This window comes from Pseudophryne corroboree, chromosome 1 (assembly GCF_028390025.1).
Source record: "Pseudophryne corroboree isolate aPseCor3 chromosome 1, aPseCor3.hap2, whole genome shotgun sequence".
Lineage (NCBI taxonomy): Eukaryota > Metazoa > Chordata > Amphibia > Anura > Myobatrachidae > Pseudophryne > Pseudophryne corroboree.
In genome coordinates this window covers 890,220,685-890,248,373 of record NC_086444.1, presented here as the reverse complement: position 1 = coordinate 890,248,373, position 27,689 = coordinate 890,220,685, and the positions used below count along the sequence as shown (strand labels likewise).

General features: G+C 43.9%; 2 protein-coding genes and 2 long non-coding RNA genes across 30 annotated transcripts in view; 3 read left to right on the top strand and 1 right to left on the bottom strand.

Annotated features, from left to right (window-relative positions):
• CAMK2D (calcium/calmodulin dependent protein kinase II delta) overlaps window positions 1–27,689 on the top strand; it is a 430,831-nt gene that overhangs the window by 164,374 nt on the left and 238,768 nt on the right. The window lies entirely within an intron of this gene.
• Window positions 15,455–16,405, top strand: LOC134960616 (uncharacterized). The gene is made up of 3 exons (XR_010187798.1): window positions 15,455–15,653; window positions 15,751–16,122; window positions 16,204–16,405. It is a non-coding gene; the product is annotated as an uncharacterized LOC134960616 (long non-coding RNA).
• On the top strand, window positions 17,610–18,843 carry LOC134916095 (uncharacterized). The gene is made up of 3 exons (XR_010177401.1): window positions 17,610–17,984; window positions 18,258–18,385; window positions 18,659–18,843. It is a non-coding gene; the product is annotated as an uncharacterized LOC134916095 (long non-coding RNA).
• Window positions 18,783–24,215, bottom strand: LOC134916078 (serine/arginine repetitive matrix protein 1-like). Its single transcript, XM_063920181.1, has 7 exons — window positions 23,860–24,215; window positions 22,165–22,343; window positions 21,478–21,997; window positions 20,894–21,397; window positions 20,663–20,788; window positions 19,525–20,587; window positions 18,783–18,893 (listed from the first exon to the last, which is right to left on the bottom strand). Exons 2-6 carry the CDS (start codon window positions 22,339–22,341, stop codon window positions 19,902–19,904), a joined length of 2,013 nt encoding a protein of 670 aa, XP_063776251.1. The 5' UTR covers window positions 22,342–22,343; window positions 23,860–24,215; the 3' UTR covers window positions 18,783–18,893; window positions 19,525–19,901.

The following is a 27,689-nucleotide window of genomic DNA, read 5'->3' as shown; positions in this document are numbered from 1 at the left end:
TAGCAGAGCGATGAGCCGCCATACGTTCTTTAAATTTCCGCTCCATTTTACCCACATAACTTAATCCACATGGGCATACCACATGTGTAGAGTTGCATGAAAGTAAATGATGGATCTTAATTTTTTTGCCAGTATGAGGATGACAAAAATAATTGCCAGGAATAAGGAACTGGCAGGTCACACAGGTACAACGGACACATCCAGTTTTTTTGGGAATAAGAGATGACCTCATTAAGGGTGCAATGTCAGTCTTGACTAAAAAAATCCCTCTAGCATAGCAAGGCATCAGGCTATGGTTTTGTAAAGGTAATATAGAATATATCCAAACCTGGCACTCCAGACTTAATAGCTCATGATTGCCTGGTGCCCTCTCTCGCAATAAGGTTTGCTTGCATATCAATGTACATGAGCGGCACTCTGCGGACTTCTTATCAAGAACAGGCCATCACCCCATTATTAGCAGCTGCTATATATATATATATATATATATATATATATATACACACACACACACACACTGTATATGTAACACTGGTACTTAAATAAGGACTCACAGGCAGGTTTTCCGGTTACAACCACAGTGTCTTTACTGGCATCAGACACTGTAGTACAGCATACTCAAGCTTAAGCCTGGTCACACAGGTACATGAAGAAAACCAAACAAACAAACGAACATAAAAGGTTCTAGCACTTCCCGTGCTCAAAAGTCATTCTGCTGCAGTGGCTTGCAGCTACACATGCCAATGTGACAGTCCCTGGCACTATAAACTGGACCCTGCTCACTGGCCCCTAATAGGCATCAGCACAATGCACTATGAGTAAATGGGATTTTTAAACCCCTCTCTTGCACCTGACTTCCTGCTGTCTCTGGGTGAGCTGGAGAACCTGGACCTCTGTTTCTCCAGCTGCAGCTGTGCTATTTAGAACACCTGGAATTATAAACCTCCACTACAGGTGCAAAATGTGCAAGCCTTGTTTTCTTCTCCCTTGGAGGGAGCTGATCACACCAGAATGTGGGCAATTGTGGTGAGACACAAACTCCATGCTGCATTCCCAGCTCCCCCATCCCAAAGCCCTGTATACCCTCACCAATCCACTCTTACCCCAGGGAGAGACTAACCTGCACTGCACTCCTCAGCATCCACACCTGAACACGGCACAGTAGGTACCATGCGGCCCTCACACCCCACCAGAAAAGTTTGGCGCAGGGCACGGGAATCCCGGTCAGTGAAGCAGCTGCCATGTCCCGTAACTGCCTGCAACAGAGCTGGACTCGGAAGAGCACGCGCACACTCGTGCCATACAGTCACTGTGTGTGAGAGGTTCCTGTCACTCTGAGGCTGTGCCCATACCGTCTACAGCTCGCTACCCTTTTTGGGCAAGGTTGCTCATATCTCTACCGGCATTAAGTGGCGTATCCTTGGGGCATCTTTGATCCTTAGGGCCCGGTACAGGTGTCACTTTTGACCCCCCCTGTCACTGGCCCTGATTGTACTAAACACACCTGTAACTATCGCAAGGACATGACAGATGCATTAACCTTCATTAGACAGCTGGTTATTACAGATAATTCTATTGAAATATGAGTACATGTTAAGGGCCCTACACAGTGGACGACAATTTAGAAAGATATGAAAGATATTGTTAAAAAATGAACGATACTGTATATTGTTCATATCAGTCAGTGTGGAGGTACCGACTATGGGCCTAATTCAGACCTGATCGTAGACCTGCAAAATTTGGCAGGGCTGCGATCAGGAACACTGACATGCAGGGAGACGCCCAGCACAGGGCTAGTCCGCCCCGAATATCAGGCTCGCAGAAGTACAAAAGCATCGCACAGCTGCACTTAATATCACCCAGCACAAAAGCTGCGCTGGCCGGGAGAGTAGCTCCCAGCCAGCGCAGCTTTTGCGCTGGGTAAAATGAACGGCTCCCGTCTCGCTCAGTACACATCGCACTGAGTGCTGAGCGGGGGGAGAGATGTGTTCTGATCGCTCAGCACACATCTCTAGATGTGCGTAGGGCCCTTTGGCAGTACATATTTTACAAACTTGTCTGCTATAACTTGTAACCTGTGAGTACCACAGATCAGTATCTAAAGAAACACAGTTCCTCAGAGATCTCTGTATAAGGGAATAAGTACATGAAGGCTGATTCAGAGGAGCAAAGAAAATGAAAAAAAAAATAAAAAAAAATAAAAAAAGCATTCAATTTGCACCTGGGTAAAACAGTGTTACACTGCAGATGGGTCCGACTTAAAATATACAAATAGATTTAGGGGGGTATTTATGAAATCATGGAGAGAGATAAAATTGTGAGAGATAAAGTACCATCCAGGCAGCTCCTAACTGTAATTGTTTCAAACTCAGCCTGTAAAATGTAAGGCAGAAGCTGACTGGCTAGTACTTTATCCCTCATTATTTTATGAGCTTTGATAAATACCCCCCCTATCCCCCCATTCCTCAGAGCTGGGAGCGGTGTGTCCTAACTCAACCCTAACCCGACTCTGAATTGCATTGTAAAAGTAATGCTGTCTGGAATTTGTGGGCATACATGCGACAGTCGTTAGTACCCTGCATCATACTTGCCTACCTGACCCTCTCCATGAGGGAGAAAATGCTCCGTTCCTGGACTTTCCTGGTAATGTATGATTGCCATCTCCTGTGGTGAAACACCTTTCTTATTAATTACCTAGCTCACCACAGGTGATGGCAATCATACATTACCAGGAAAGCCCAGGAACAGAGCATTTTCTCCCTCATGGAGAGGGTCAGGTAGGCAAGTATGCCCTGCATGTAAAAGAAAAAGTAATAATTTGTGGCCCATTTTGTAGCCCTTGCATTGCAACATAGTTTGTCCTGGTGCAAAATGCTTGCTTGGTCGGTCAATCTAAGCATTGTGTGGCATACAGTATGTCTGCCCACAACACAGTATTCACCATAGCAAGTAGTCATGAGAAAAGTCTAACAAGCTGTTTGATCTGTGTGGTAACACCGATTGCATTTGTAGTACAGGATTATATATGAATATATTTATAATGTGTATATTATGTTTGCATACCTCCCAACATGACCCTCTCCAGGAGGGACACAATGCTCTGCTTCTGGACTTTCCTCTTAATTGTGATTGCAGGCACCTGTGTTGAACAGGGTAATTGATAAGAAAGGTGTGTCAGCACAGGTGATGGCAATCATCCATTAAGAGGGAAGTCCAGGAGCAGAGCATTCTGTACCTCCTGGAGAGGGTCATGTTGGGAGGTATGCTAATGGAGACCTCGTTATTCCTATTTTTGTCATAAGGCTAATGGAGACCTCGTTTAACCTATTTTTTTGTCATAGCTTCCATCTTGAATGTCCATTCCAACCCATTAAATCTGTTATTCTAGTTCAAGTGGAGAGCAAAACTGCAGTGTTCTACAAATGCCCTCTCCCCCCAAAAAACAACACAAATATGAGCTACATGCTAAAATAGTGAAAAGTGAATAAATTAAATGAATATGATCAACAAAGCCTCAGTAATTACCCGGAATTATATATTTAAAAAAAATAAAAAAATAAAGAAAGTGCTGGAATAACAAACCGCTACGTGTGTGTGTGTTACATGACTCAGCAATCCCCTTAGTGACCTAGGGGTCCATTTACTTAGCCTTGGATGGAGATAAAGTATCAGCCAATCAGTGTCTAACTGCCATGTCTCAGGCTGGGTTTAAAAAATGGCAGTTAGGAGCTGACTGGTTGGTCCTATATCTCCGACCACTTTATCTCCAGCCAAGCCTTAGTAAATAGACCCCATATAAACAAAATGATGCAGTCTTAACTTTGAAACTGCATACCTGGCTAAAAGCATATATACACTTGATCTTAGTACACCAAAAATGACACCCACACACACACCACTTTTCCAACCAGACATATCTGTGGTCTGTTAGTATGTAGAATTTTAAGGCGTAAACCCAGTGATGTAATAGTGAATATAATTTGTTCCTTCTTCCCAGTCAGGAGATAGTGTTGTAATACAGGCGCTTTTTCAAAGTCCTGGAAAAAAGTTCAACAAGCAGCATTCCAGATGGCATTCCCAGATATGGTTATGCAAAATCAAATCAATTCACCACAGTTTAATTTTGTAATGCAATCTGTTCAAGTGCTGAAAATGTGTGTATTCAACTGCTGCTGTGTTATAACTACTATGAAATACAAATATACAATGGTATCTGAAATGTTTCCAAGGCCGACACTTGTGCACCTATACTATTTTGTGCTCGTATACTATTAGCCTCAATAGCCAAAGATAATATTTATGCACTAAATCTAACAGCCAATAATTTGTTAAAAACAACCTCTTAAAACCTTTTTGAACACAAAATATACTTCAGATTACAAAAACACCAAATAATTGTACACAAAAATAGAATATACTTTCACACATTTGTGAGTGTTCTGCGCACTGTGCTTACTAAAAGTGTTTTGCAGATTCTTGAGGGTTGTTAATCATTAAAGCTCAGGGGACACCTGTGTGAATCAATTGAAGTGTCGGAAATTTCTATGGTCACTTACACAGAAACTTTGGAAAATGACGATTAAATAACACACCAAAGACAATTTTAATGCGTTAGCACACAAAACTTGCATTTAGGGATAATGTTATAGGCTATACAATTAGGTGTAAGTTTTGAATTTGCACCATCAGACAACTTTTTTCTCTCCAAAATTGTAACCTGCAGGTGGCTTCAATGTAGCTCCTAACATGGCCCTTTCCAGGAGGGACAATATGCTCTGTTCCTGGACTTTCCTCTTAAATTAGAATTGCTGTCATCTAGGGTGAAACACTTTTTAAATCAATTTACATTTTCAAAACAGGTGAGGGCAATTTAAATGTCGAGGAAAGTGCACGAGCAGACCTGCTTGCCCCACCTGACATTTTGGGAGGGGTGGTCTTCAGTATGCCGACTGTCGGGATCCCAGCGCACAGTATACCGGCGCCGGAATACCGACAGCCGGCATACCGACACTTTTTCTCCCTCGTTGGGAGGTATGCATTAACAAGCTGCTGAACTGCAAAACCCAGTAGAAAAGTCACAAAATAAAAAATCATAAGTCGCCTGTTTGTGTCACGATATATTGTAGAAAATCAGGTTAACCCCTCATGAGAAATAAAAATAGAATATAATGGCTTTCGTTTTAAGAGCAAAATAAAGGTCCTCAAAATGGTTTTCCCCAGACACTGTCTCTTTAAAGTAGATTGCAAAGATGTGCTTTAATGCAGAGGGTAGGCATGGTGGTGTGGTACATAGGTGATTGTGCTTGGTTTCTGCACAGCAGAGGGGCTGTAAAGTGCAGTCTGTTAAACACTGATTTTGCCAATATTTCAAAGAAGTACTTCCATTTGTTTATTGCATTGCCAATGTTGTACATGGTAAGATGGCTTCTCACAAACAAGAAACCTTGGCACTGAATAGGTCAGAAACCAATAATACTGCTACTGTGTTAGGTGCCATTTCTCCCCTTTGAATAGACCACAACAAAAAGAAAGAGAATACAGAGCTGGTAAAGCCTAATATATATAAAATAGATTAATATAAATTCTTGTTTTTTTTTAATTTGTTAACGTTACCAGTACTGTATCTTTATTTCTTTTCTTAGAATGTCTTTTCAGCTATTTAAATAGTATACATGTTAATTGATTGGCTGTGTTGAGAAGAGCAGGTATGTACGTTTTCATGTATAAATTGAGTATTCCCAAGTATGCATGCATACCTCCCAGCATGACCCTCTCCAGGAAGGACACAATGCTCTGCTTCTGGACTTTTCTATTAATTTATGATTGCAGCATCTGTTTTGAGCAGGTTAATGGATAAGAAAGGTGTTTCAGCACAGGTGATGGCAATCAGGAATTAAGAGGGAAGTCCATGAGCAGAGCATTCTGTCCCTCCTGGAGAGGGTCATGTTGGGAGGTATGCATTAGCCTTATGACAAAAAATAGGGATAACAAGGTCTCCATTAGCCTTATGACAAAAGGGTTCCTGAGAAACCTTAGGCCTCCCTAACAGGCCTTATAGTTCTGGGTGTTGGTGAATAAAGGGGCGTTTCTACTCTCAGACCGAAGAATGGGGCTCTGTGTGCACTTCGCACATTTATTACATTTGGCAAAAGGCACACAGAGCACTGCACCTTAAAGAAAGTCTAATTGAAATAGTTTAGTAGTGTTTGCAGTAACTGTAGTGATACATCACGCCTAAAATTTTGCCCTGCAAAATTAAAATATGCCTCCTCGCAGATTAGATACAGAGTGCTAGAGTGACCGCTAGTTTAGAGGAAACAAAGTATAAATACCCCTAATCAGTGGTCAATTATAGCATTAGAATCAAGGAAAGATATTAGTGTGCCAGTTATGACTATCTCGGGACAATGCAATGGCGTTTGCATCTGTGCTCAGTTATATTTTATACAGTGTGATTTTCATAGGTTCATGCAGGCCTAATTTCATTTTATAGCAGAAATTCATCCAGAAAATAATAATGTCCATTATACTTTAAGTCCCTGATTTGTTTGTATTACACTCAAGACTGACTGCTGTAGTGGCTGAAAGGAGAGCTGAGAAGTCACACGGTCTCCTGCACATTTATTCATTAAACCAACACTGGGAAGATTCTACTTTCTTTTCACAAGGATCGCCGCAGTCTGTAGGGAGTATGATATTTATAGAACTGCTCAGCAGTCATTAACTACATTCAGATTCCTGTCTTCCATAGGAAAATAAACTGTTTCAGATAGCTCAATACGGTTTCCTAATTTATATCCATAAACATTTTAGACAAAATAATTGATTCAAATTATTTTATTTTCATTGCACTGGATGAACAATTTGGCATATTCCTTGTTTTATTTATAACCGCACAAACGGCACATCCAGTGCATGCCTATAAGGCGTGCCTCTAGTGAATGAACAAATCCTATGCCTTCAGTTATATGCTGTGTGCAGTTTACATAATATCACGGTCTCTGTGCAGATTAAGCTCATCTGTGCTCTTCAGTTGCTATGCAGAATAGCGTATTCTTATGTAGATCTTAGTATAGGGTTAATTTAACCAAATATTTACCATAAGATGTTCACATATATTTTTAAAGGGGCTGAATACCCTGCTCGTTGGGCGCCACCCTCCCCATTATATCCTTTTGGTGAGGTCTTCTGTCCTGCTACATGATTGCAGCATCTTATTGTTGGTGCTGACTAGAGGTAGATGAGTACATTGGCAGGGATATCGGGAAACTCCCACTTGGACACTGGTAGTAAATACTGAACTTTGCTCCTAAATGAATATACAAGAAGTGTTTTGTTTGTAAGTTCAGACCACATATCTGCTAGTTAAACAGCCGGGAAGGACTAGGCCTTCTCTGACTATCAGTGATGTGGAGCAAACAACTGTGTTTTTTGTTAACTTCTACCCACATGCTTTCTATGAGTCATAATAAAGATGATCTAATAGAATGTCTATGCAGTGTCTGTGTAGACAGGGAAGTTGGGGGCTACCAAATAAGTATGTGATGGCTGCTAGTTGGACTGCTCTCTTGTAGGAAATTATGGTGACATGCCCAGTACCTCTCCCTTCCTATCTGGTATATGCATACAGTAGAGCTCCGTTTGTTTAAATAATTTATGAAAAACACTAGTTAAAAGCATAGGCAAAACCTTGTACTCAGTCCTCTCTCTACTGAGCAACGGAAACCTGCCCTCAAAGCCTCAGTGCAGCATAATAGGTCTAATTCGAATCCTGGCACAAGTAAAACATTGGGCGCAAGCTTCCCTGATGTTTTACTTATGTGAATACATTCAAGACGCACTGTGATTGCGTTCTGAAGGTCGGGTCCGGCAGAGACAGATTGGAACTGCATGCAGTTTCCCCAGGCATTCTTGGTTAGTGACTAGTGGCTTCAGTCAGTGGAAGACTCCGTTCCTCTGACCCAGTTGACCAAATTCCAGCAGATATTCTGAGCAACCTAGGGTTGAAACAAGAGATACCCAGCGCCTAATAGTGGCTATATACCTGCTGAATTCAGTGGGTATACTCAACCCCAAAAAAGAGAAAACGAAAAATTTATATTGAAAGGCGCTGGTATAGAGCACAACCACAGAATATTTAATTGTATGTTTCAGTTTAATTTAAAACAATCATGTACATAAAAGACAATTCACCGGCCAGTGAAATAAAATCACAACATATATCTTAACATTGGTACTTTATGTATCCAAAAGTTACTGTAACCTTGTGGTCTGGCAGTATAAATAACTTTGTATCAAACACTATTTCAGTACTCTGCCATAAATGACTACCAGACAGTTCCTTATGGAGAAACAAACTTTCAAACCAATACAAATTAGGATAATTAGGAGAACATGTGTATTAAGATCTCATCCTCTGATTAATTGGGTTGATGTTTTTATATACCCTGTATTTTAGAAAGTTCCAATGTCCTGCACCCACAATGCTGTATTGTAAAATAATAGTCTCCGGATTCCCCAGTAGTATACTGAGGTGCTTTCCTCTATGTATCAGAGGATGTCTGCCATCCTCAGTTTGGGATGTCTGTATACCTTAAATGTAGCAGACTGAGTCACCTCCACTCTAAGTCCAACTGAACAATTTTGAAAACGGAGCCCCTGTTGCACAATAGTGATAGTGCTATTTACCTCTGTCTCCCCGATTCACATCATACGACCTTCGTGGTTATGGGAAGTACTCACGGGATTGTTCTCCGTGACCGTGTCTCCCAGCTAGCAGCTGACTCCTGCGCGGTGGATTGCCTCTGTCACCTCACAACAGGGTTTACATCCGTCTCCTCATGACAGGGGGCTAGCTCCGTATAGTGCTTGGTATCCAGAAGCGGAATACCGCTCAACCACGTGTGCAGTGTACCCCTGTGCAGCAGATGCTGAGTGTGCTAAGATGAATCACGGCTCTGTGGTGTGTACAACGACCACCTGTAGAGCAGACACTGACCGGCTTAAAAAGAAATCAGTTTAAGATCAAAGAAAGGATTTAAGAATATATACACCTGGCGCTGTCACCTACAATATGGAAGCAGCTAGTCTCGGGACACTGATCCCAGTTGTCCCAAAATTTAAAGAAACTAGAACAGACAATGAGACAGCGCTTCTCACGTTGTATGAAAAAAATATATAACCTTTACTTTATATTTCATATATAGAATACATACATAAAAAGGTTTTTCACCTATACATATATACAGATATCATACTAAGATACCGGCCAGTACCAATTTATCCAACAATTCAAGCAGGTTATTTGTTAGTGCACTAACAAATAACCTGCTTGAATTGTTGGATAAATTCCTCTACTTCAAATTCTTTCCTGCCTAAATTAGCATATGCATGTGGACTTCTTTGCTTACTAATAAGGCTTACTGTGCTATATAGAAAACTTAAGGAATTCATACCTTAGAGCCATATTATAGAGATATAAGGCAATTGTTATTCCAGTTGAATAATTCTGAATGAATTGTTTTCTGTTGCAGAGATAATTTTAATATAAATATTTTGTAGATTAAATTGGTACTGGCCGGTATCTTAGTGTGATATCTGTATATATGTATAGGTGAAAAACCTTTTTATATATGTATTCTATATATGAAATACAAAGTAAAGGTTATATATATTTTTTCATACAACGTGAGAAGCGCTGTCTCATTGTCTGTTCAGTTTAAGATCAGTGAGGAAGCTGCCGATGCTATAGGCGGGGAAACGCGTCATCAAACTGACATTTTGAAGCCGATCATTTTTTTCCATAAGGAACTGTCTGGTAGTCATTTATGGCAGAGTACTGAAATAGTGTTTGATACAAAGTTATTTATACTGCCAGACCACAAGGTTACAGTAACTTTTGGATACATAAATTACCAATGTTAAGATATATGTTGTGATTTTATTTCACTGGCCAGTGAATTGTCTTTTTATGTATATGATTGTTTTAAATTAAAGTGAAACATACAATTAAATATTCTGTGGTTGTGCTCTATACCAGCGCCTTTCAATATTAGTTTTTAGTCAACCCTAGGGTTGTTTAGAAGTCAGATGGTGTAGCTGATGTCCGCTTACTCGTATTCCTTTGTGCACACCACGGCATATTAGAGCCGCGTCCGGTGAGTGTCTTCATAGACAACCCATCAGCTGAAGCATTAGTATCATTTTGCAGTAAGTCTCTGCTGCTACTGCATTGCATCCACCCACTGATTCAGGCCGCATGTACTTTCTGCATGGGAGCTCATACTGTGTTGGATGCATGTGCGTTAAAACAACTAAATAAACATAAATAAAAATTGCATGTTTACAGTCATTTGTATGTGTAGTATATGCACCCAACCAGGTCATAAGCACATTAAATGTTTGTTTTTTGTTTGTTTTTTTAAACATTGGTTTTGTTAGCAAAAAACGCATTTAACAAAGTCTAGGAGGGAAACATTCTCCATATGAAGGAAAGCAATAGGACACGAGGACATGAACTGAGACTGGAGGGGGGGAGGTTCGGGAGAAATATGAGGAAAAATTACTTCACAGAAAGGGGAGTGGACAAGTGGAATAGTCTCCCATCAGAGGTGGTAGAGGCTAAGACAGTAGAGCAATTTAAACATGCATGGAATAGACATAAGGATATCCTTACAAAGAAATAAGGATCAAATAAGTTTTGAGATAAAAAAATATGGTTAAAAAAAAAAAGGGCAGACTAGATGGGCAAAGTGGTTCTAATCTGCCGTCAAATTCTGTTTCTATGATTCATTATGTTTTACGTTAAAAATCCTTTTATTATATATATTATATGTACAAATGAAGTAGGAGCATAACAAAAAAAAGTAATCCACAAAATCATTTAATACAGACATGATCAATGAAGAAATCAAAGGTCAATTAGCCAATCATAAGTGGGTAGTTGTGCTAGCAGGTGTCATCAGTGTGTATTTGCTCCAGCCCTCAGTCTCCTGCAAGTGATAGTTACCGACATTCATTCAATTTCTGTGTTCATTTGAAGGCCCCTTCCTTCTTCAGATCTGCATGTGGGCCTTGGCATACTCATATTATTGTGGACACGCGCAGTGCAAATTTGTATATTTTATGTTGAGCAATTAGGCATGTGTTGTTTTGTGCTGTTGGTTAAATCTTGTCAGAAGTGCATGTGTACAAGTTTGTTTGATTACACTGTATCACTAGCAAAGCGCATTTAATAGGCTTTAGGAAACGTGTTAAATATGTACAATTAAGTCCAGTTTGTTCAAGACTTATCTGGAGTAATAAGCCCTCCGTACAGCCTCCTACACACTGGGTGTTATGATGGCTAAACAAGTTTAGCTGTATAGAATGCTTTGGCTTTAATTTGAAACCTGCATTTCTTTGCAGCACAATACTGTAATTGAAGCGGTCAGTTACTCTTTCACCATTGTGAATGCTATGGTTAAGCATTGTGTCTGTCATGCTGGTGACAATTATTTCCTGTTGTTTTGTGCCTTCTAGGCAATAGCATTTTAATTTAGAAAAATATATCTGAGTTTAGGCAGTGATGCTCAAAATCACTCCATAAAATCCAACTTTTGGTTTACATCTTGTTAGAATTAGATGCTGTGAAGCTCCATCTGTGATAGTACTTACATACTTAGGGAATGATTTAAAGTTGAATGTAAAATAAGACTGTCTGTCTGTGTTTTTAGTTGCATGCATCTTGAGATTCATGCAACATTCATTTTTAGTGTATACATGCATCAGCAGCAAATACACAACAGTTGTCGTCATCAGCTGGGAAACTGCACCTACTGTACCTGATGTACCTGTAGGCACAGATTTTATGCATGGTAAGTAACCATCTTCATATATACAGTGTGGAATCATACTGATGGGCCCTACACACTTTGCGATCCACCGCCAAGCTGCCCGACGGCGGATACAGCCGACGGGCGACCCGGCGGCGGGGGTGCAGTGACGGGGGGAGTGAAGTTTCTTCACTCCCCCCATCACCTGGCTCCATAGCAGTGCAGGCAAATATTGACGAGATCGTCCATATTGGCCTGCATGCACAAGCGACAGGGCACCGGCGATGAACGAGGGCGGGGCCGCGCATCGTTCATCGCTGGTGCCTCCACACTGAAAGATATGAACGGTGTCTCGTTCATTAATGAGCGAGATCGTTCATATCTTTCAGTATTATCGCCCAGTGTGTTGGGCCCATTATCTACTCTCCCAGAAAGAGAGTAGTAAGTCACAACTTACATCCACCCCCTAGTAGAATGGGTACACGATAACTCTCCGAGATTCATGTAATCCTATTCCCGCAATTTGCAGCAGTGTGATATGAGTAGATACAGCCTCATGATGCAAAGCGCCTTGTCCAACAGTATTTTTCAGATGTCACTTTTTATTAATTGACTGCACAAAGACCCATATATTGTGTTACTGAGGAACCTCACTGGTAAGTAGAGCTTGACACTGCCTCAGGACATTGTTCTGAATTTCAACACCTTAGATACTTTGCTTGTTAGTGCAAGTCTGTGGACATTTTGACATCTTTTCAAACATTATTTCACCATAGGCATTGGCTTTAGTGATCTTTCCTTACATCCGAGTACATAAAAATGGAGGTGTGTGTGTGTGTGTGTGTGTGTGTGTGTGTGTGTGTGTGTATGTGTGTGTTCTTCCTCAACCTTCTTCAGCCTGGGATTATAAACATATGTATCTTACAGATACCTATGTAAAACATAGCTCAAACACACATTCTGTATATATGCAAAGTTTGTGTGTTTACCAACAGTAGATGCAGTTACCCTGGAGAAAATGTAATTCCCTTACAGTGTTTGAGAACTCTCTAATTGAGCCACATGGAGAACACAAATACAAATAAATGCACCTTAAGAGAAGTCGATTCTCCCAAGACTCGAGCCTTGATGGAATAGAACTGTGTGTATTGCAGTCTCTGTGGAAAAGCAAGGTTTTGACAGTAATGTCCATTTAGTACACACTTAGTATACTGTGAGATTGTTTAGTTGAATTGAAGCCCTACAAATAACATAAAAATGTGTTAAAACAAAACTAGCAATTTAGGTCTTCATGGAAAGCAACGGGGAAAAATACAGACTGCAAATAAGTGTAATTTGTACTAATTGTGGCTGTATTCACCTTTTGCCCATACTGAAAATGGGATGAGACAACCTCTTATGAACGTTTATTTCTGTGATGTTTTTATTTTGTTGTAATCTGACAGGAAAAGGTTAGTAAGTACAGCTCTAAATGTGCTCTTGTAACTTTCTCAAATTTAAAGGCATTGAAAAACTGAACAAAAAACAAAAGAAAAAACAAATGTAACCAAAGGTGTCATGGAAAGTGAAAAGAAAATATATAAGATAGAACTGTTAATTGACTGCATATTGGCCCTCATTCCGAGTTGTTCGCTCGCAAGCTGCTTTTAGCAGCATTGCACACGCTAAGCCGCCGCATACTGGGAGTGAATCTTAGCTTAGCAAAATTGCGAACGAAAAATTCTCAAAATTGTGAATAGAAATTTCTAAGCAGTTTCTGAGTAGCTCAAGACTTACTCTGCCACTGCGATCAGTTCAGTCAGTTTCGTTCCTGGTTTGACGTCACAAACACACCCAGCGTTCGCCCAGACACTCCCCCGTTTCTCCAGCCACTCCCGCGTTTTTCCCAGAAACGGCAGCGTTTTTTCACACACTCCCATAAAACGGCCAGTTTCCGCCCAGAAACACCCACTTCCTGTCAATCACACAACGATCACCAGAACGAAGAAAAAACCTTGTAATGCCGTGAGTAAAATACCAAACTTCATAGCAAATTTACTTGGCGCAGTCGCAGTGCGAACATTGCGCATGCGCAAATAGCGGAAAATCGCTGCGATGCGAAGAAAATTACCGAGCGAACAACTCGGAATGAGGGCCATTGTGTAATGTGTGTTTTATAATAAATAAATTATTTGTTTTGATGATGTTTCCCCAGCTTTATCTCATCCATATGTTCTTATACCTATTTTATAGACCTATATTTCGAATAATATGTATGTGTGGTATTATATGAGGATATGAGGTAATTCGCTCGGTAGAGGGGTGTATTTGGTGGTGTTTAGGTGCTTAGTCAGAAGCCAAACAATGCTTTACTGGCATCAAAATAACTGAAACAAAACCACAAATAGCACTATCTCACTGCTTGGACCCCTTTTATAAGAGCAGCTAGCCTGCAACACAAAAATGGGGTATATGCAATTGCAGGCGAATTCCAGAAAAAGTCGAATTCCGGAACTTTTTCGCCTCAAAAAAACAATTCGCCTATGCAGTACAGTACTTTATCGCAAAAAAACGGACATTCAAAATTCGACTTTTGGCAATTCGACTTTTTTCGCATTCGACTTTTCTGCAATGGTACAGATGCTGCAATTCGCCCAAAGCATATTCAATTCAAGTTTGGAAATTCGCCTGCAGTGCTTTTCGACCGCAAATTCGCCTATTTCAGTCCGCCTCAGTTGACTGGCGGGATCTAAAAAAAAATTTTTAGTACATGTTTTTTTTGGATATTTGAGGATTGCTAGTAGCATATCTATTTATATTTGAAAGGATTATCTACTTGGTTTGTCTTTTTTTGCTTCACAAGTATTATTTAATTGATTTTTTAAAGGAATATTTTTTTCTTCAATCTCCTGAGGGAAATTTACCCATGATTCCACAGTTTTTCCCAGGATACACTTCTGCAAAGCCCCTCCTATCTCCTCACTCCCAGGTTTGAGACTACAGGGAGAAGGAGCCATTTTACAGTCAGCTCTGTGGAATCGTTTTTTTAGGAAAATTCCTGCGTTTTAAAACACATTCCTATTTTTGTACTGACTACAATGATGGAGCCTTTTTCTGACCAGATTGTGATGTTCATGCTGGCTGCAAGCATGATGGAGGAAGAAAGTGCTGATGAACATCAGGATCCAGGTCAGCAAATGTCTGCATTGGGTGAGCCAGTATTGCGGGTTTCATTTCCACGTCCACGCCAGTATCGCACTAGGCGTGAACTGGAGGATCTCAGCGAGTTCGAGGTGATACAAAATTATCGCTTATCGACTCGCGACATATATTCGCTGTACGCTCTGTTGGAGGCCGACTTGGAACCTCGGGCACGGGCAAATCGTGCAATCAGCGGTTTTCAGAAACTGCTGGGGACGTTACATTTTTTGGCGTCAGGCACATTCCAGCCTACACTGTCTCAAACATGCGGTTTTTCACAGTCGACACTGTCGCGCTGTATAACCCAGGTCATTAGGGCTTTCCGCAAATTGACGATCCAGTACATCACATTTCCAGAGACGGACAGCGAATGTCGTGAGATCAAATTAGGCTTTTTCAACAAATACAAATTTCCCAATGTGCTGGGCGCGATTGACTGTACCCACGTGCAGATCAGACCGCCACGGAATTCAGAGGATTGTTTTCGGAACCGAAAACAGTTCCATTCCCTGAACGTGCAGGCGGTCTGTGATGTAAACATGAGATTTTTGAACATTTTTGTGGGATTTCCTGGATCATCTCACGACTCCTTCATCCTAAGCCAGTCATCGCTGTTTGACAAGTTTGAAACAGGAAACATGCCTGGTGGCTGGCTGTTAGGTATGTATTTTCATTTTTTTATTTTTTTATTATTTTATTATTATTTTTTTTTATTATTTTTTACAAGTACCTAACATTTTTTTTATATTTTCTATAGGCGATGCGGGTTATCCAAACAAACCGTGGCTGTTGACCCCATTGTCTAATCCTGTTGGTAGAGCAGAAAAACGTTACCAAGAGACACACATTGCATCGAGGGGAGTAATTGAGCGTGCCTTCGGTGTACTTAAAAGCCGGTTTCGATGTTTAGACACTTCCGGCGGTGCTCTTTTGTACTCACCGTCGAAGGTTTGCGGCATGGTAAATGCATGTTGTATTTTACACAACATATGTGTCGCAAACCGTTTGCCGGTGACTCTTCGTCGCAGTGCTTTCCGACGCGGGAACCGGTCTTCTGCTCTACCGGTGGGTATGGACGAAGGAGAGGATTCCCGGCGGACATTGATCCAAAATTATTTTGCAGTTGCCTGTGAGTATACTGACATTTGTATTATCGTGTAAACTGACATTGGAATATTTTTAAAAAAACCTCTTCATTTATGTATTTCAGAGTTTTACATCCTGTTGATGTATATCCCCAGGCCATGTTTGTACAGTTCGTTACCCCGTTTTATCCTGTTGTTGGGTTCCCGCAAATATTTGATCCTTTTATCCAACTCTACCATGGGTGAACCTACTGGTGATGTGGACCTGACCCTCCGCCATGTAGCAGACAACCCCCCCTCAGGTGAGATGTATTGCCCAAAACTCCCTTGTCCAAAATCACCCCGGCATGTCCAAAGTGCAGCCCTCCGGCATTTGCAAGACTGCACATCCAAACATTCCCTGAAACAGCAATGCTAGGGAATGTTTGGATGTGTAGTGATGCAAGTGCAGGAGGGTTGCATTTGGGCCGCTGCAACCCGCTTGTGTTGTGTGGACTGTTGTATGTACCTCTTTTTTCAGCCCCAGGGTGACACTATCACCCATATCTGGATGCTCAAACTTTTCTCTTCCACAGGTCCTGCGATGTATCTTCCCAAGTGGCGTGGATGTGAGGAGACACGACATTTCACCTGATGTTCCATGGGTGACCCTACTGGTGATGTGGACCTGACCCTCCGCCATGTAGCAGACAACCCCCCTCAGGTGAGATGTATTGACCAAAACTCCCTTGTCCAAAATCACCCCGGCATGTCCAAAGTGCAGCCCTCCGGCATTTGCAAGACTGCACATCCAAACATTCCCTGAAACAGCAATGCTAGGGAATGTTTGGATGTGTAGTGATGCAAGTGCAGGAGGGTTGCATTTGGGCCGCTGCAACCCGCTTGTGTTGTGTGGACTGTTGTATGTACCTCTTTTTCCAGCCCCAGGGTGACACTATCACCCATATCTGGATGCTCAAACTTTTCTCTTCCACAGGTCCTGCGATGTATCTTCCCAAGTGGCGTGGATGTGAGGAGACACGACATTTCACCTGATGTTCCATGGGTGACCCTACTGGTGATGTGGACCTGACCCTCCGCCATGTAGCAGACAACCCCCCTCAGGTGAGATGTATTGACCAAAACTCCCTTGTCCAAAATCACCCCGGCATGTCCAAAGTGCAGCCCTCCGGCATTTGCAAGACTGCACATCCAAACATTCCCTGAAACAGCAATGCTAGGGAATGTTTGGATGTGTAGTGATGCAAGTGCAGGAGGGTTGCATTTGGGCCGCTGCAACCCGCTTGTGTTGTGTGGACTGTTGTATGTACCTCTTTTTTCAGCCCCAGGGTGACACTATCACCCATATCTGGATGCTCAAACTTTTCTCTTCCACAGGTCCTGCGATGTATCTTCCCAAGTGGCGTGGATGTGAGGAGACACGACATTTCACCTGATGTTCCATGGGTGACCCTACTGGTGATGTGGACCTGACCCTCCGCCATGTAGCAGACAACCCCCCTCAGGTGAGATGTATTGCCCAAAACTCCCTTGTCCAAAATCACCCCGGCATGTCCAAAGTGCAGCCCTCCGGCATTTGCAAGACTGCACATCCAAACATTCCCTGAAACAGCAATGCTAGGGAATGTTTGGATGTGTAGTGATGCAAGTGCAGGAGGGTTGCATTTGGGCCGCTGCAACCCGCTTGTGTTGTGTGGACTGTTGTATGTACCTCTTTTTCCAGCCCCAGGGTGACACTATCACCCATATCTGGATGCTCAAACTTTTCTCTTCCACAGGTCCTGCGATGTATCTTCCCAAGTGGCGTGGATGTGAGGAGACACGACATTTCACCTGATGTTCCATGGGTGACCCTACTGGTGATGTGGACCTGACCCTCCGCCATGTAGCAGACAACCCCCCTCAGGTGAGATGTATTGACCAAAACTCCCTTGTCCAAAATCACCCCGGCATGTCCAAAGTGCAGCCCTCCGGCATTTGCAAGACTGCACATCCAAACATTCCCTGAAACAGCAATGCTAGGGAATGTTTGGATGTGTAGTGATGCAAGTGCAGGAGGGTTGCATTTGGGCCGCTGCAACCCGCTTGTGTTGTGTGGACTGTTGTATGTACCTCTTTTTCCAGCCCCAGGGTGACACTATCACCCATATCTGGATGCTCAAACTTTTCTCTTCCACAGGTCCTGCGATGTATCTTCCCAAGTGGCGTGGATGTGAGGAGACACGACATTTCACCTGATGTTCCATGGGTGACCCTACTGGTGATGTGGACCTGACCCTCCGCCATGTAGCAGACAACCCCCCTCAGGTGAGATGTATTGACCAAAACTCCCTTGTCCAAAATCACCCCGGCATATCCAAAGTGCAGCCCTCCGGCATTTGCAAGACTGCACATCCAAACATTCCCTGAAACAGCAATGCTAGGGAATGTTTGGATGTGTAGTGATGCAAGTGCAGGAGGGTTGCATTTGGGCCGCTGCAACCCGCTTGTGTTGTGTGGACTGTTGTATGTACCTCTTTTTCCAGCCCCAGGGTGACACTATTACCCATATCTGGAAGCTCATACTGTTCTCTTCCACAGGTCTTCCGGTGTATCCTTCCTAAGTGGTGTGGATGTGAAGAGACAGTTCCCTTGATGTTCCCTGGGCAATCTACTTACGTACAATTCAAATGCATTACAAATTTTAATAAAAACCACAGGAAACTTCTATTTTTAAAAGTTTATTGAAGAAAATTTTTTAATAAAGTTTGAAAGTTAATTAAAACAAAAAAGTAGTTTGTTCTTCTTTACATTCTTTTCTTGTGTATATAGATATCTGTGGGGAAAAGAAAAAAAAGTATATTAAAGTAAAGACACACTAAACTCATGTTCATTTCTTTTCACTAAAAATTTGTGGAACAACACAGTCCAGCATGACCCATTGCTGGACTGTGTGGTTCTACAGAGGCATGCGGTTCAAAGTGAAAGAGTGGCGTCAGTGGTCAGCACTTTGACACGCTAACATTTGTGGAACAACACAGCCCAGCATGACCCATTGCTGGACTGTGTGGTTCTACAGAGGCATGCGGTTCAAAGTGAAAGAGTGGCGTCAGTGGTCAGCACTTTGACACGCTAACATTTGTGGAACAACACAGCCCAGCATGACCCATTGCTGGACTGTGTGGTTCTACAGAGGCATGCGGTTCAAAGTGAAAGAGTGGCGTCAGTGGTCAGCACTTTGACACGCTAACATTTGTGGAACAACACAGCCCAGCATGACCCATTGCTGGACTGTGTGGTTCTACAGAGGCATGCGGTTCAAAGTGAAAGAGTGGCGTCAGTGGTCAGCACTTTGACACGCTAACATTTGTGGAACAACACAGCCAAGCATGACCCATTGCTGGACTGTGTGGTTCTACAGAGGCATGCGGTTCAAAGTTTCTTGATTGAAACATGGTTCTACTCACCTTGGTACGCACAACACAAACTTATGCCGTCCACTTCATTTTTCCCCACCAATCCTATGAAGAAGACAAAAACACAGACTAGTGAATAGTAAATTCACACAATTAAAGCCTACTGTACACCATTACAAAAAGGATTTTTGGAAGAAAAAAGTGGTATCAGAATAGCTCTTTGGCCCATCATACAGCTTTCATCCGTTACCACACGCGCCCGCATACATGCCCGCGCATGTATGCCTACACAAAGCTCCTTGGTAGTACCCGGTCACGGGTGGGGAAGCCCAACACAGAAAATAGTAAGAAAAAAAACAAACTAATGGGAGGGGAAGAAAGGGATACATGAAAAACATTTGTAAATAAATAAAACAATACGACCGGGTTTATGGTGGAAGTCTGTCCGGATCCTCTTCTTCCCCCTGATAGGGCGTGGATGTCCTGGGAGGCTGGGGAGTATGTTGACTGGTCCTCTGTGCCCATGCTGCTGAAGATTGTGTGGCCGGTGGTGGAGGCATCTGGGGGGTGGGGTACATCCCTGTATATCCCTGGTACATCTGTGACTGTCTGTACTGGGATGGGACTTGAGGAAGGGTACGAGGCGTCCTTGTGGCTTGCGACGGCGGATATGGTGGATCACCAGCGTGTTGATTAGCTGTTCCTGGGAGCTTATCATAGATCATCTGCAGTGTGGTTGCGATGACCTGTTGGCTGGATGAGGAGTGTCGATGACTCTCCGACATGTTTTTATTGCTTGCTGCCAGACATGCAGTGTTGTCCACGAGCCGGGTCATGGATTCGGCCAGAATGTTAAGTACGGTCATACTCTCCCTATGATCTTGCATTCTGACCTGTAGTATTGTGGCCGTGCTGTCGGAAAGAGTCTTTTGCAGTTCAAGCAGACTGTTTGCCATTTTCTCCATTGTCCTCTCAATGTTGTCCAGTCTGCTTCCCACGACATTTGTGTATGTATCCTGGCGTGTCCCAATCTCTGATGCCAGGGTGTGAACCCTCTGAACAGTTGAGGGATTCTGCCCTTCCTGGATGTCTGCCACAACTTGGATTTGGGCAGCTGAAAAGAAAATTAGACAATATTATACACATTCATCATACATTTTTTTGAAGGCTCACAATTCAATTTACTCACGCAGGGATGTAGTAACTGGAGCCTCCTGCACTTCCACCTCGTCATCCTCTGACGACTCCTGTAGGAGATCCGGCCTGAAGTAGGAACCAATCCCCGAAGCTAGTCCGCTGCTGGTTCGTGGCACCACTGTTTGCAAAATAATTTTTTTGGGAAAGTTAATAAACTTTACACAACTGCTGACCCCCCCCCCCCCCCCCTCCACCCTCCCACACACACAAAATAAATACAAACCTTCTCCATCCTGTGATGCCGCTGCTCCAGGAGCTCCACTTGTCCTCGTTTCGGAAGACTTTTCAAGGGTCTGGTTGGATACGTCTGCACGGCTGTCCTCAAACCCAAGAAAAGTTTCGTCTGTTAACCCTGTAGACTCAAACAGATCGGGTGATGGGTCCACAAGGGTTGTGTCTTGAGGCTCTTCAGTCACAGTCCCAGAGCTCCTGGAGAGACGACGATCTGGTGATGGCCTGCGCGCAGGAGCTGTAGTTTGGCGCCCATCTTGTGGTGTGGTCGCCGACGGTGTCTGGCGCACAGGTGAGAGTCTGTGCGCTGACGTCGTCTGGTGCACAGGTGACAAACTGCGCGATGACGAACTGTGGCGCACAGGTGACGATCTGTGTGCTCGCGATGCTTGCGGCGCAGTTGATCCGCGCGCTGCTGCCGATGCCTGCTGCACAGGTGACGGTCCGTGCGCTGGCGATGTCCTGTGCGCAGGTGATGTCCTCTGGGCAGGCCTGTCTGAAAAAAAAAAAAAAAAACACATTTAGCACATACAAACATTTTAAAGGGAAGTACAGCTCATGTGAATGTATTCTTACCATCAGACCTCCTTTTGGACGGCTGGTCTCCCGCCTTCTTCCGTCTTCTGGGCGGTTCTTCCTCCTGGGGAAAGCCAGCAGGACGGCTGGAGTCCACACCTCCGCAAACTCCTTCGACCATGGCAGGGTTCATGCGCCTTCTAATAACGTTCTCCCAGGGTAGCCACTTCAGATTGAGAGCCGGGCCACCTCCCGTAGCTGTCTCATGTCGGCGCTGAATCCCCATCTTCTTCTTGGTCTGTCTGCGGCAATCACTGTACCGCTTCAAGCAATTTCTGGTGCTCCGGCGGTTTCCAGATATTGCAGTGACTTGATTGGCAATGGATTCCCAGATGATTCGCTTAGCCCTAGCTGATGTTGTCTGTGCCTTTGATCCATACAAATCGTCGTAGGACCTGTCAACGCAATCCACTAAGGTACAGTTTTCCGCCTCAGTATATCTGGGTCCACGCACCTTTTTCTGTCCTGCATCTTCACCAGAGGCTTCCTCCTCCGACTGCTCCTCTGGCTGGCTTCTTGCCTTTAGGGATTAAAAAAAATAAAAAAAAATAATAATAAGATCGGTATGTACCTGTGAGTGTCAGTATCCCTGGCATTGCGCACATATTCCAGTAGGTGTGCATGGCATTGCGCAAACTACAGTAAAGAAAGTTTGATGCTATTTGTGTCTGCAGGTGTGGTTAGTACCTTTCTACTAGGCTTTTTCTTGGACTTCTCATGGGCCCTTGACGACCGCGGCTGGTCACTACATGCCTGGTCGGTCGTATCCGCCTCCTGGGTTGGCTCCCACTCCTCGTTGCTATGAAGGGATAGATCCGAGGGGGTGGGGGAAGGGGCGGATCGGGTCTGCTTGTCCTTTGACATCTCTGTTATAAAATAAAAATAAACATACATACATACATACATACATACATACATACATGTATAAATGGCTGACCCACACAAAATGGCTGACCCACTCAAAATGGCTGACCCACACAAAATGGCTGACCCACACAAAATGGCTGACCCACACTGTCGACCAAACTTGCTCCAAATCAGCCCAAAATGGCCAGAAAGCATCCCAGCACACTCAGGAGGTACACCACAGCAAAATTAGGCGGGAAAACACATGTTTGCCAAACTGCCGACAGCACAGGTCGACCAGGCTGTCGACTAAACTTGCTCCAAATCACCCCAAAATGGCCAGAAAGCATCCCAGCACACTCAGGAGGAACACCACAGCAAAATTAGGCAGGAAAACACATGTTTGCCAAACTGCCGACAGCACAGGTCGACCAGGCTGTCGACTAAACTTGCTCCAAATCACCCCAAAATGGCCAGAAAGCATCCCAGCACACTCAGGAGGAACACCACAGCAAAATTAGGTGGGAAAACACATGTTTGCCAAACTGCCGACAGCACAGGTCGACCAGGCTGTCGACTAAACTTGCTCCAAATCACACCAAAATGGCCAGAAAGCATCCCAACACACTCAGGAGGTACACCACAGCAAAATTAGGCGGGAAAACACATGTTTGCCAAACTGCCGACAGCACAGGTCGACCAGGCTGTCGACTAAACTTGCTCCAAATCACCCCAAAATGGCCAGAAAGCATCCCAGCACACTCAGGAGGAACACCACAGCAAAATTAGGCGGGAAAACACATGTTTGCCAAACAGTCTACAGCACAGGTCGACCAGGCTGTCGACTAAACTTGCTCCAAATCACCCCCAAATGGCCAGAAAGCATCCCAACACACTCAGGAGGTACACCACAGCAAAATTAGGCGGGAAAACACATGTTTGCCAAACAGTCTACAGCACAGGTCGACCAGGCTGTCGACTAAACTTGCTCCAAATCACCCCAAAATGGCCAGAAAGCATCCCAACACACTCAGGAGGTACACCACAGCAAAATTAGGCGGGAAAACACATGTTTGCCAAACAGTCTACAGCACAGGTCGACCAGGCTGTCGACTAAACTTGCTCCAAATCACCCCAAAATGGCCAGAAAGCATCCCAACACACTCAGGAGGTACACCACAGCAAAATTAGGCGGGAAAACACATGTTTGCCAAACAGTCTACAGCACAGGTCGACCAGGCTGTCGACTAAACTTGCTCCAAATCACCCCAAAATGGCCAGAAAGCATCCCAACACACTCAGGAGGTACACCAATGCTAATAGAAGACCCAAAAAAGTCAATTAAAGAATAAAAAAAAAAACGTGAAAAACTACCCCAAAACACAAGTCTCCCCCAAAAAATGCAGCAACACAAGCAAGGGGCTATACACATACCTGCACACATGCACACATACACAAACACCCCATGTACACCTCATGGCAACCCCCACTACACAAACACATACATGCAACACCAGACACACATGTGGTACTTACCTACAAATGTAGTAAAAGCTCCTAAAATGGCTCTCCTCCGGGTAACAGGAATCCTCCTGACTGTCCTGGAATAAAGCCTGCTGGGGTGTCCAAACGATATCCACAGCAAACAACCAAATTGCTAGCTCTGCACCTCCTCACACCTCTCTGCAGGTTCACAAAATGGCTGCAGAGCACGCAGCAAACAAGCCCTAATAAAGGGCTGCTTTCGGCGGGAAGGCGAATTCAGTACTCCCACTACTCGCCGATTGGCCGTAATCCGCCTGGGGGTGGGTCGAATCAGTTATACATTGAATATGGTGAATTCAGGGTCCCGGCGACAGGGCTGCGGCTGGCGATAGCGGGCGAATTATACAGGGGCGGATTAAATGACGCGATTCGCCCGCTATTGCATATACCTAATGTCTCTCACAAAAGTCTCAGTCCTATCACTCACAAGTTCCATCCAGCCTGCTACCTGCTGGGATAGCAGAGGCTTCGGCCTGGCTCGGTAGGCTGCCACATCGTCTTTATTTTAGGCTTCTCCCTACCTCCTGTAGAAACCGGCTTCCCAGCCTCCAAACACATTGGATCTGTAGCTGAATAGGAGGGTGTGTCCACACCTAGAGGCTGTCCTTTGCACAGAGCCCAGGTGAGGCTGGAGCTTTCAGAGTCCTGGGGTAAATTTACTAAGATGGGAATTCTATTTAAGATGTGATGTTGCCCATAGCTACCAATCAGATTCCACTGATAATACCTGGAATCTGATTGGTTGCTATGGGCAACATCTCTGAAAGCTCCAGCCTTATCTGGGCTCTGTGCAAAGGACAGCCTCTAGGTGTGGACACACCCTTCTATTCAGCTACACACTGACAAGCGTATTCATCAATGTCCTCTTTGGTGACCCTCAGAGCAAGTGCAATTTTTATTCTAAAATTGTTATTTTCAGGAAAAATGCGCCCAGGCGTGTATATAAAAACTAATTTTGTATGGTTTATGGAGGTCATTCAGATCTGATCGCTGAGCTGCATTTTTTGCTGTCTTGCATTCAGATAGTCGCCGCCTACAGTGGGAGTGTATTTTCGCCATGCAAGACGCTATGTGTACGCTGAGCTACAAATATCCACTGTGTGCATTCTCTGCGCAGCCCTGGACTCTTCCAGTGCGATAGAATCCGGCTGATCGAAGCCGGAGCTGACGTCCGACACACTCCCTGAAAACGCTTGGGAACGCCTGCGTTTTCCCGAACACTCCCAGTAAATGGTCAGTTACCACCCACAACGGCTTCCTCCTGTCAATCACCTTGCGAACCCCTGTGCGAACGGATTTTTCACACAATCCCAATGCTGACCGGTGTTACCCATTGATGTCCGACGCGCGTGCGCATTGCAGTGTATACGCATGCGCTGTTAGGACGTTATCGCCCGCTGTGCAAAAATCGCCCGCTTTTGCACAGCAACGATTTAGATCTGAATGAGCCCCTATGTTTCTCTCGCCCACCAAGCCTTTAACTCTTTTGCGTGTTTACTTTTCTAGTTTTATTGTATATGACTGTGCTGTGGTCCCAGGATTTGGCCATCCTTCCTCCTTCCTGTTCTCTCACCACTGGGATAATCTTGCCTCTGTTGTGCTTAATCACTAGGTATCTTTTTTATATTGGTAATAATCTGTAGCTATCGATATGTCACATTCTTTAATATGCTATGCTACTCATACTATAATGTTTTCTACCTTAATTGATTATGGTTTCTGTGTCCTCATTCATCTAGCCTCAATACAACACGCAGCATGAGGTGCCTCGCATTAGTGAGCCATCAGGTCCTGTGGAACTCTGCTAGTGTCAAGCATCTGTTTTGCCGATAATGGGGGTCATTCCGAGTTGATCGCTAGCTGCCGTTGTTCGCAGCGCAGCGATCAGGGTAAAAATCGGCACTTCTGCATATGCGTATGGTGCGCACTGCGCACTTTCACAAAAGCCGACGCAGTTTTACACAAGCTCGAGCGACGCATTTCATTCGCACAGCTGATCGTTGAGTGATTGACAGGAAGTGGGTGTTTCTGGGTGGTAACTGACCATTTTCGGGGAGTGTGCTGAAAAACGCAGGCGTGCCAGATAAAAACGCAGGAGTGGCTGGCCGAACGCAGGGCGTGTTCGTGACGTCAAAACAGGAACTAAATAGTCTGAAGTGATCGCATGCTAGGAGTAGGTCTCGAGCTACTCTGAAACTGCACAATCTTTTTTTTGTAGCAGCGCTGCGACCCTTTCGTTCGCACTTCTGCTAAGCTAAGATACACTCCCAGAGGGCGGCGGCTTAGCGTTTGCACTGCTGCTAAAAACAGCTAGCGAGCGATCAACTCGGAATGAGGGCCAATGTGTCTTAGTCGCAACACAATTCGACTAGAACGCACCAAGAGACTGTGCTGATTAATTTAATATGACACTTGTATTGTGTGTGATTAAGTCTGTATATGGAGCATAACGAGGAAAGAAGCTGCGGCTGCTACATTGTAGCACTTTGTATACAGTTTCAGAGACTCAGTCGCTCACAGATATACAAGTGTGGCATATCAAATTAATCAGCACACTCTACTGATGCATCCTGGCCACATCGCATTGTGACGAAAAAGCATTTTTGGCAAAAAAAAAAGGTCAATGGAATTAGTGCCATGTTGTCTGTGACGGTATATTTTACTGACAGATGGGATACCGGCTGTCAGTATACCTACAGCGGCAGCCCGTCTTAACGCCGGGATACTGACGGCCAGTATATTCACTGCATCCCATCTGTAAGTATCACACAGTTGTATAGTATGACTGTAAGTGGTGTATTTAGTGAGGGATCATGTAGGCAAGTAAATTCTAATAAATTAGAGTGGCTTATAGAACTGCTGTTTCTGCAAAGCAACAAATCTTGTAGTGAGCTGGTATGTTCTGTTTAATTAAAATACAGTTTAATTCCCTATAAGCAACCCTCAGGTGACTATGTAATTAGATTATAACTACAGTAGCTCTATCTTTGAGCGAAATACAGCAGTGCAACAGTAGCTAATATTATTAATGTCTGTAATATTTTTAATGTCTGTGTGCAGTCTGCTAATAGCTTCAATGGACTTTGAGGGTCATTCGCGGCCTGCATCGCAGTTTGCAGATGACAGCAAACTGCACATGCGCAGCAGTCATACAGCGGCTGAATGCGACTGCAACATGATCGACAATGGTGGGCATTTGCAGGGCGGCGAAGTGGCATTGGGAGGGACAGAGTGAACAGGGGCGGGCCGGCACCATTTTGGGGGGGGTGGGGGCGGCTGCGAGACGTCACACACAGCAGCAAGGCTGCGCTGCCAGTGGTCAACCATAGTTCTGATGCGTCCGCAATCAGATTGGTCACATCAGGAGGCGGCCTTGGCCTGTGCTGGGCGAATCTTAGCATGTGCAGAGATGAACGCAGATCTGGCTGCATTCACCTCTGAATAACCCCCTTTATCCTCATTCAGAATCTGTACATACTGTGTATCAAGTAGCCTTTGTTTGAATAGATCAAAGAGAAGCAGATTGGTTTAAAATCGGCAAAGGTGAACAACAAGGCTGCATCTTTTCACAATATCTGTTCAACCTGTATGGAGTAAAAATCATCAGAGATTCAGGGCCTTACAAAGAAAAAGAGAAAAGGTATACACACATAATCCTTACAAAGAAAAGCAGGGTGCAAAAATTGGTGGATGATTTATCAATAAACTACGCTCTGCTGATGATACCACATTGCTTGTAAAAAATGAAGATCTAAAAAAGCTACTAATTAAAATCAAAGAATATAGGTGGTCATTCCGAGTTGATAGCAGCCAGCAACTTT

What these genes read in the sequence shown, in the direction of transcription:
- LOC134916078 (XM_063920181.1), bottom strand. Translation starts at nt 22,341, where the DNA reads ATGTCAAAGGACAAGCAGACCCGATCCGCCCCTTCCCCCACCCCCTCG. An exon ending in AGAAAAAGCCTAGTAGAAAG is followed by an intron (nt 21,998 to 22,164) that starts GTACTAACCACA and finishes TAATCCCTAAAG; the next exon opens with GCAAGAAGCCAGCCAGAGGA. An exon ending in GTCCAAAAGGAGGTCTGATG is followed by an intron (nt 21,398 to 21,477) that starts GTAAGAATACAT and finishes TTTTTTTTTCAG; the next exon opens with ACAGGCCTGCCCAGAGGACA.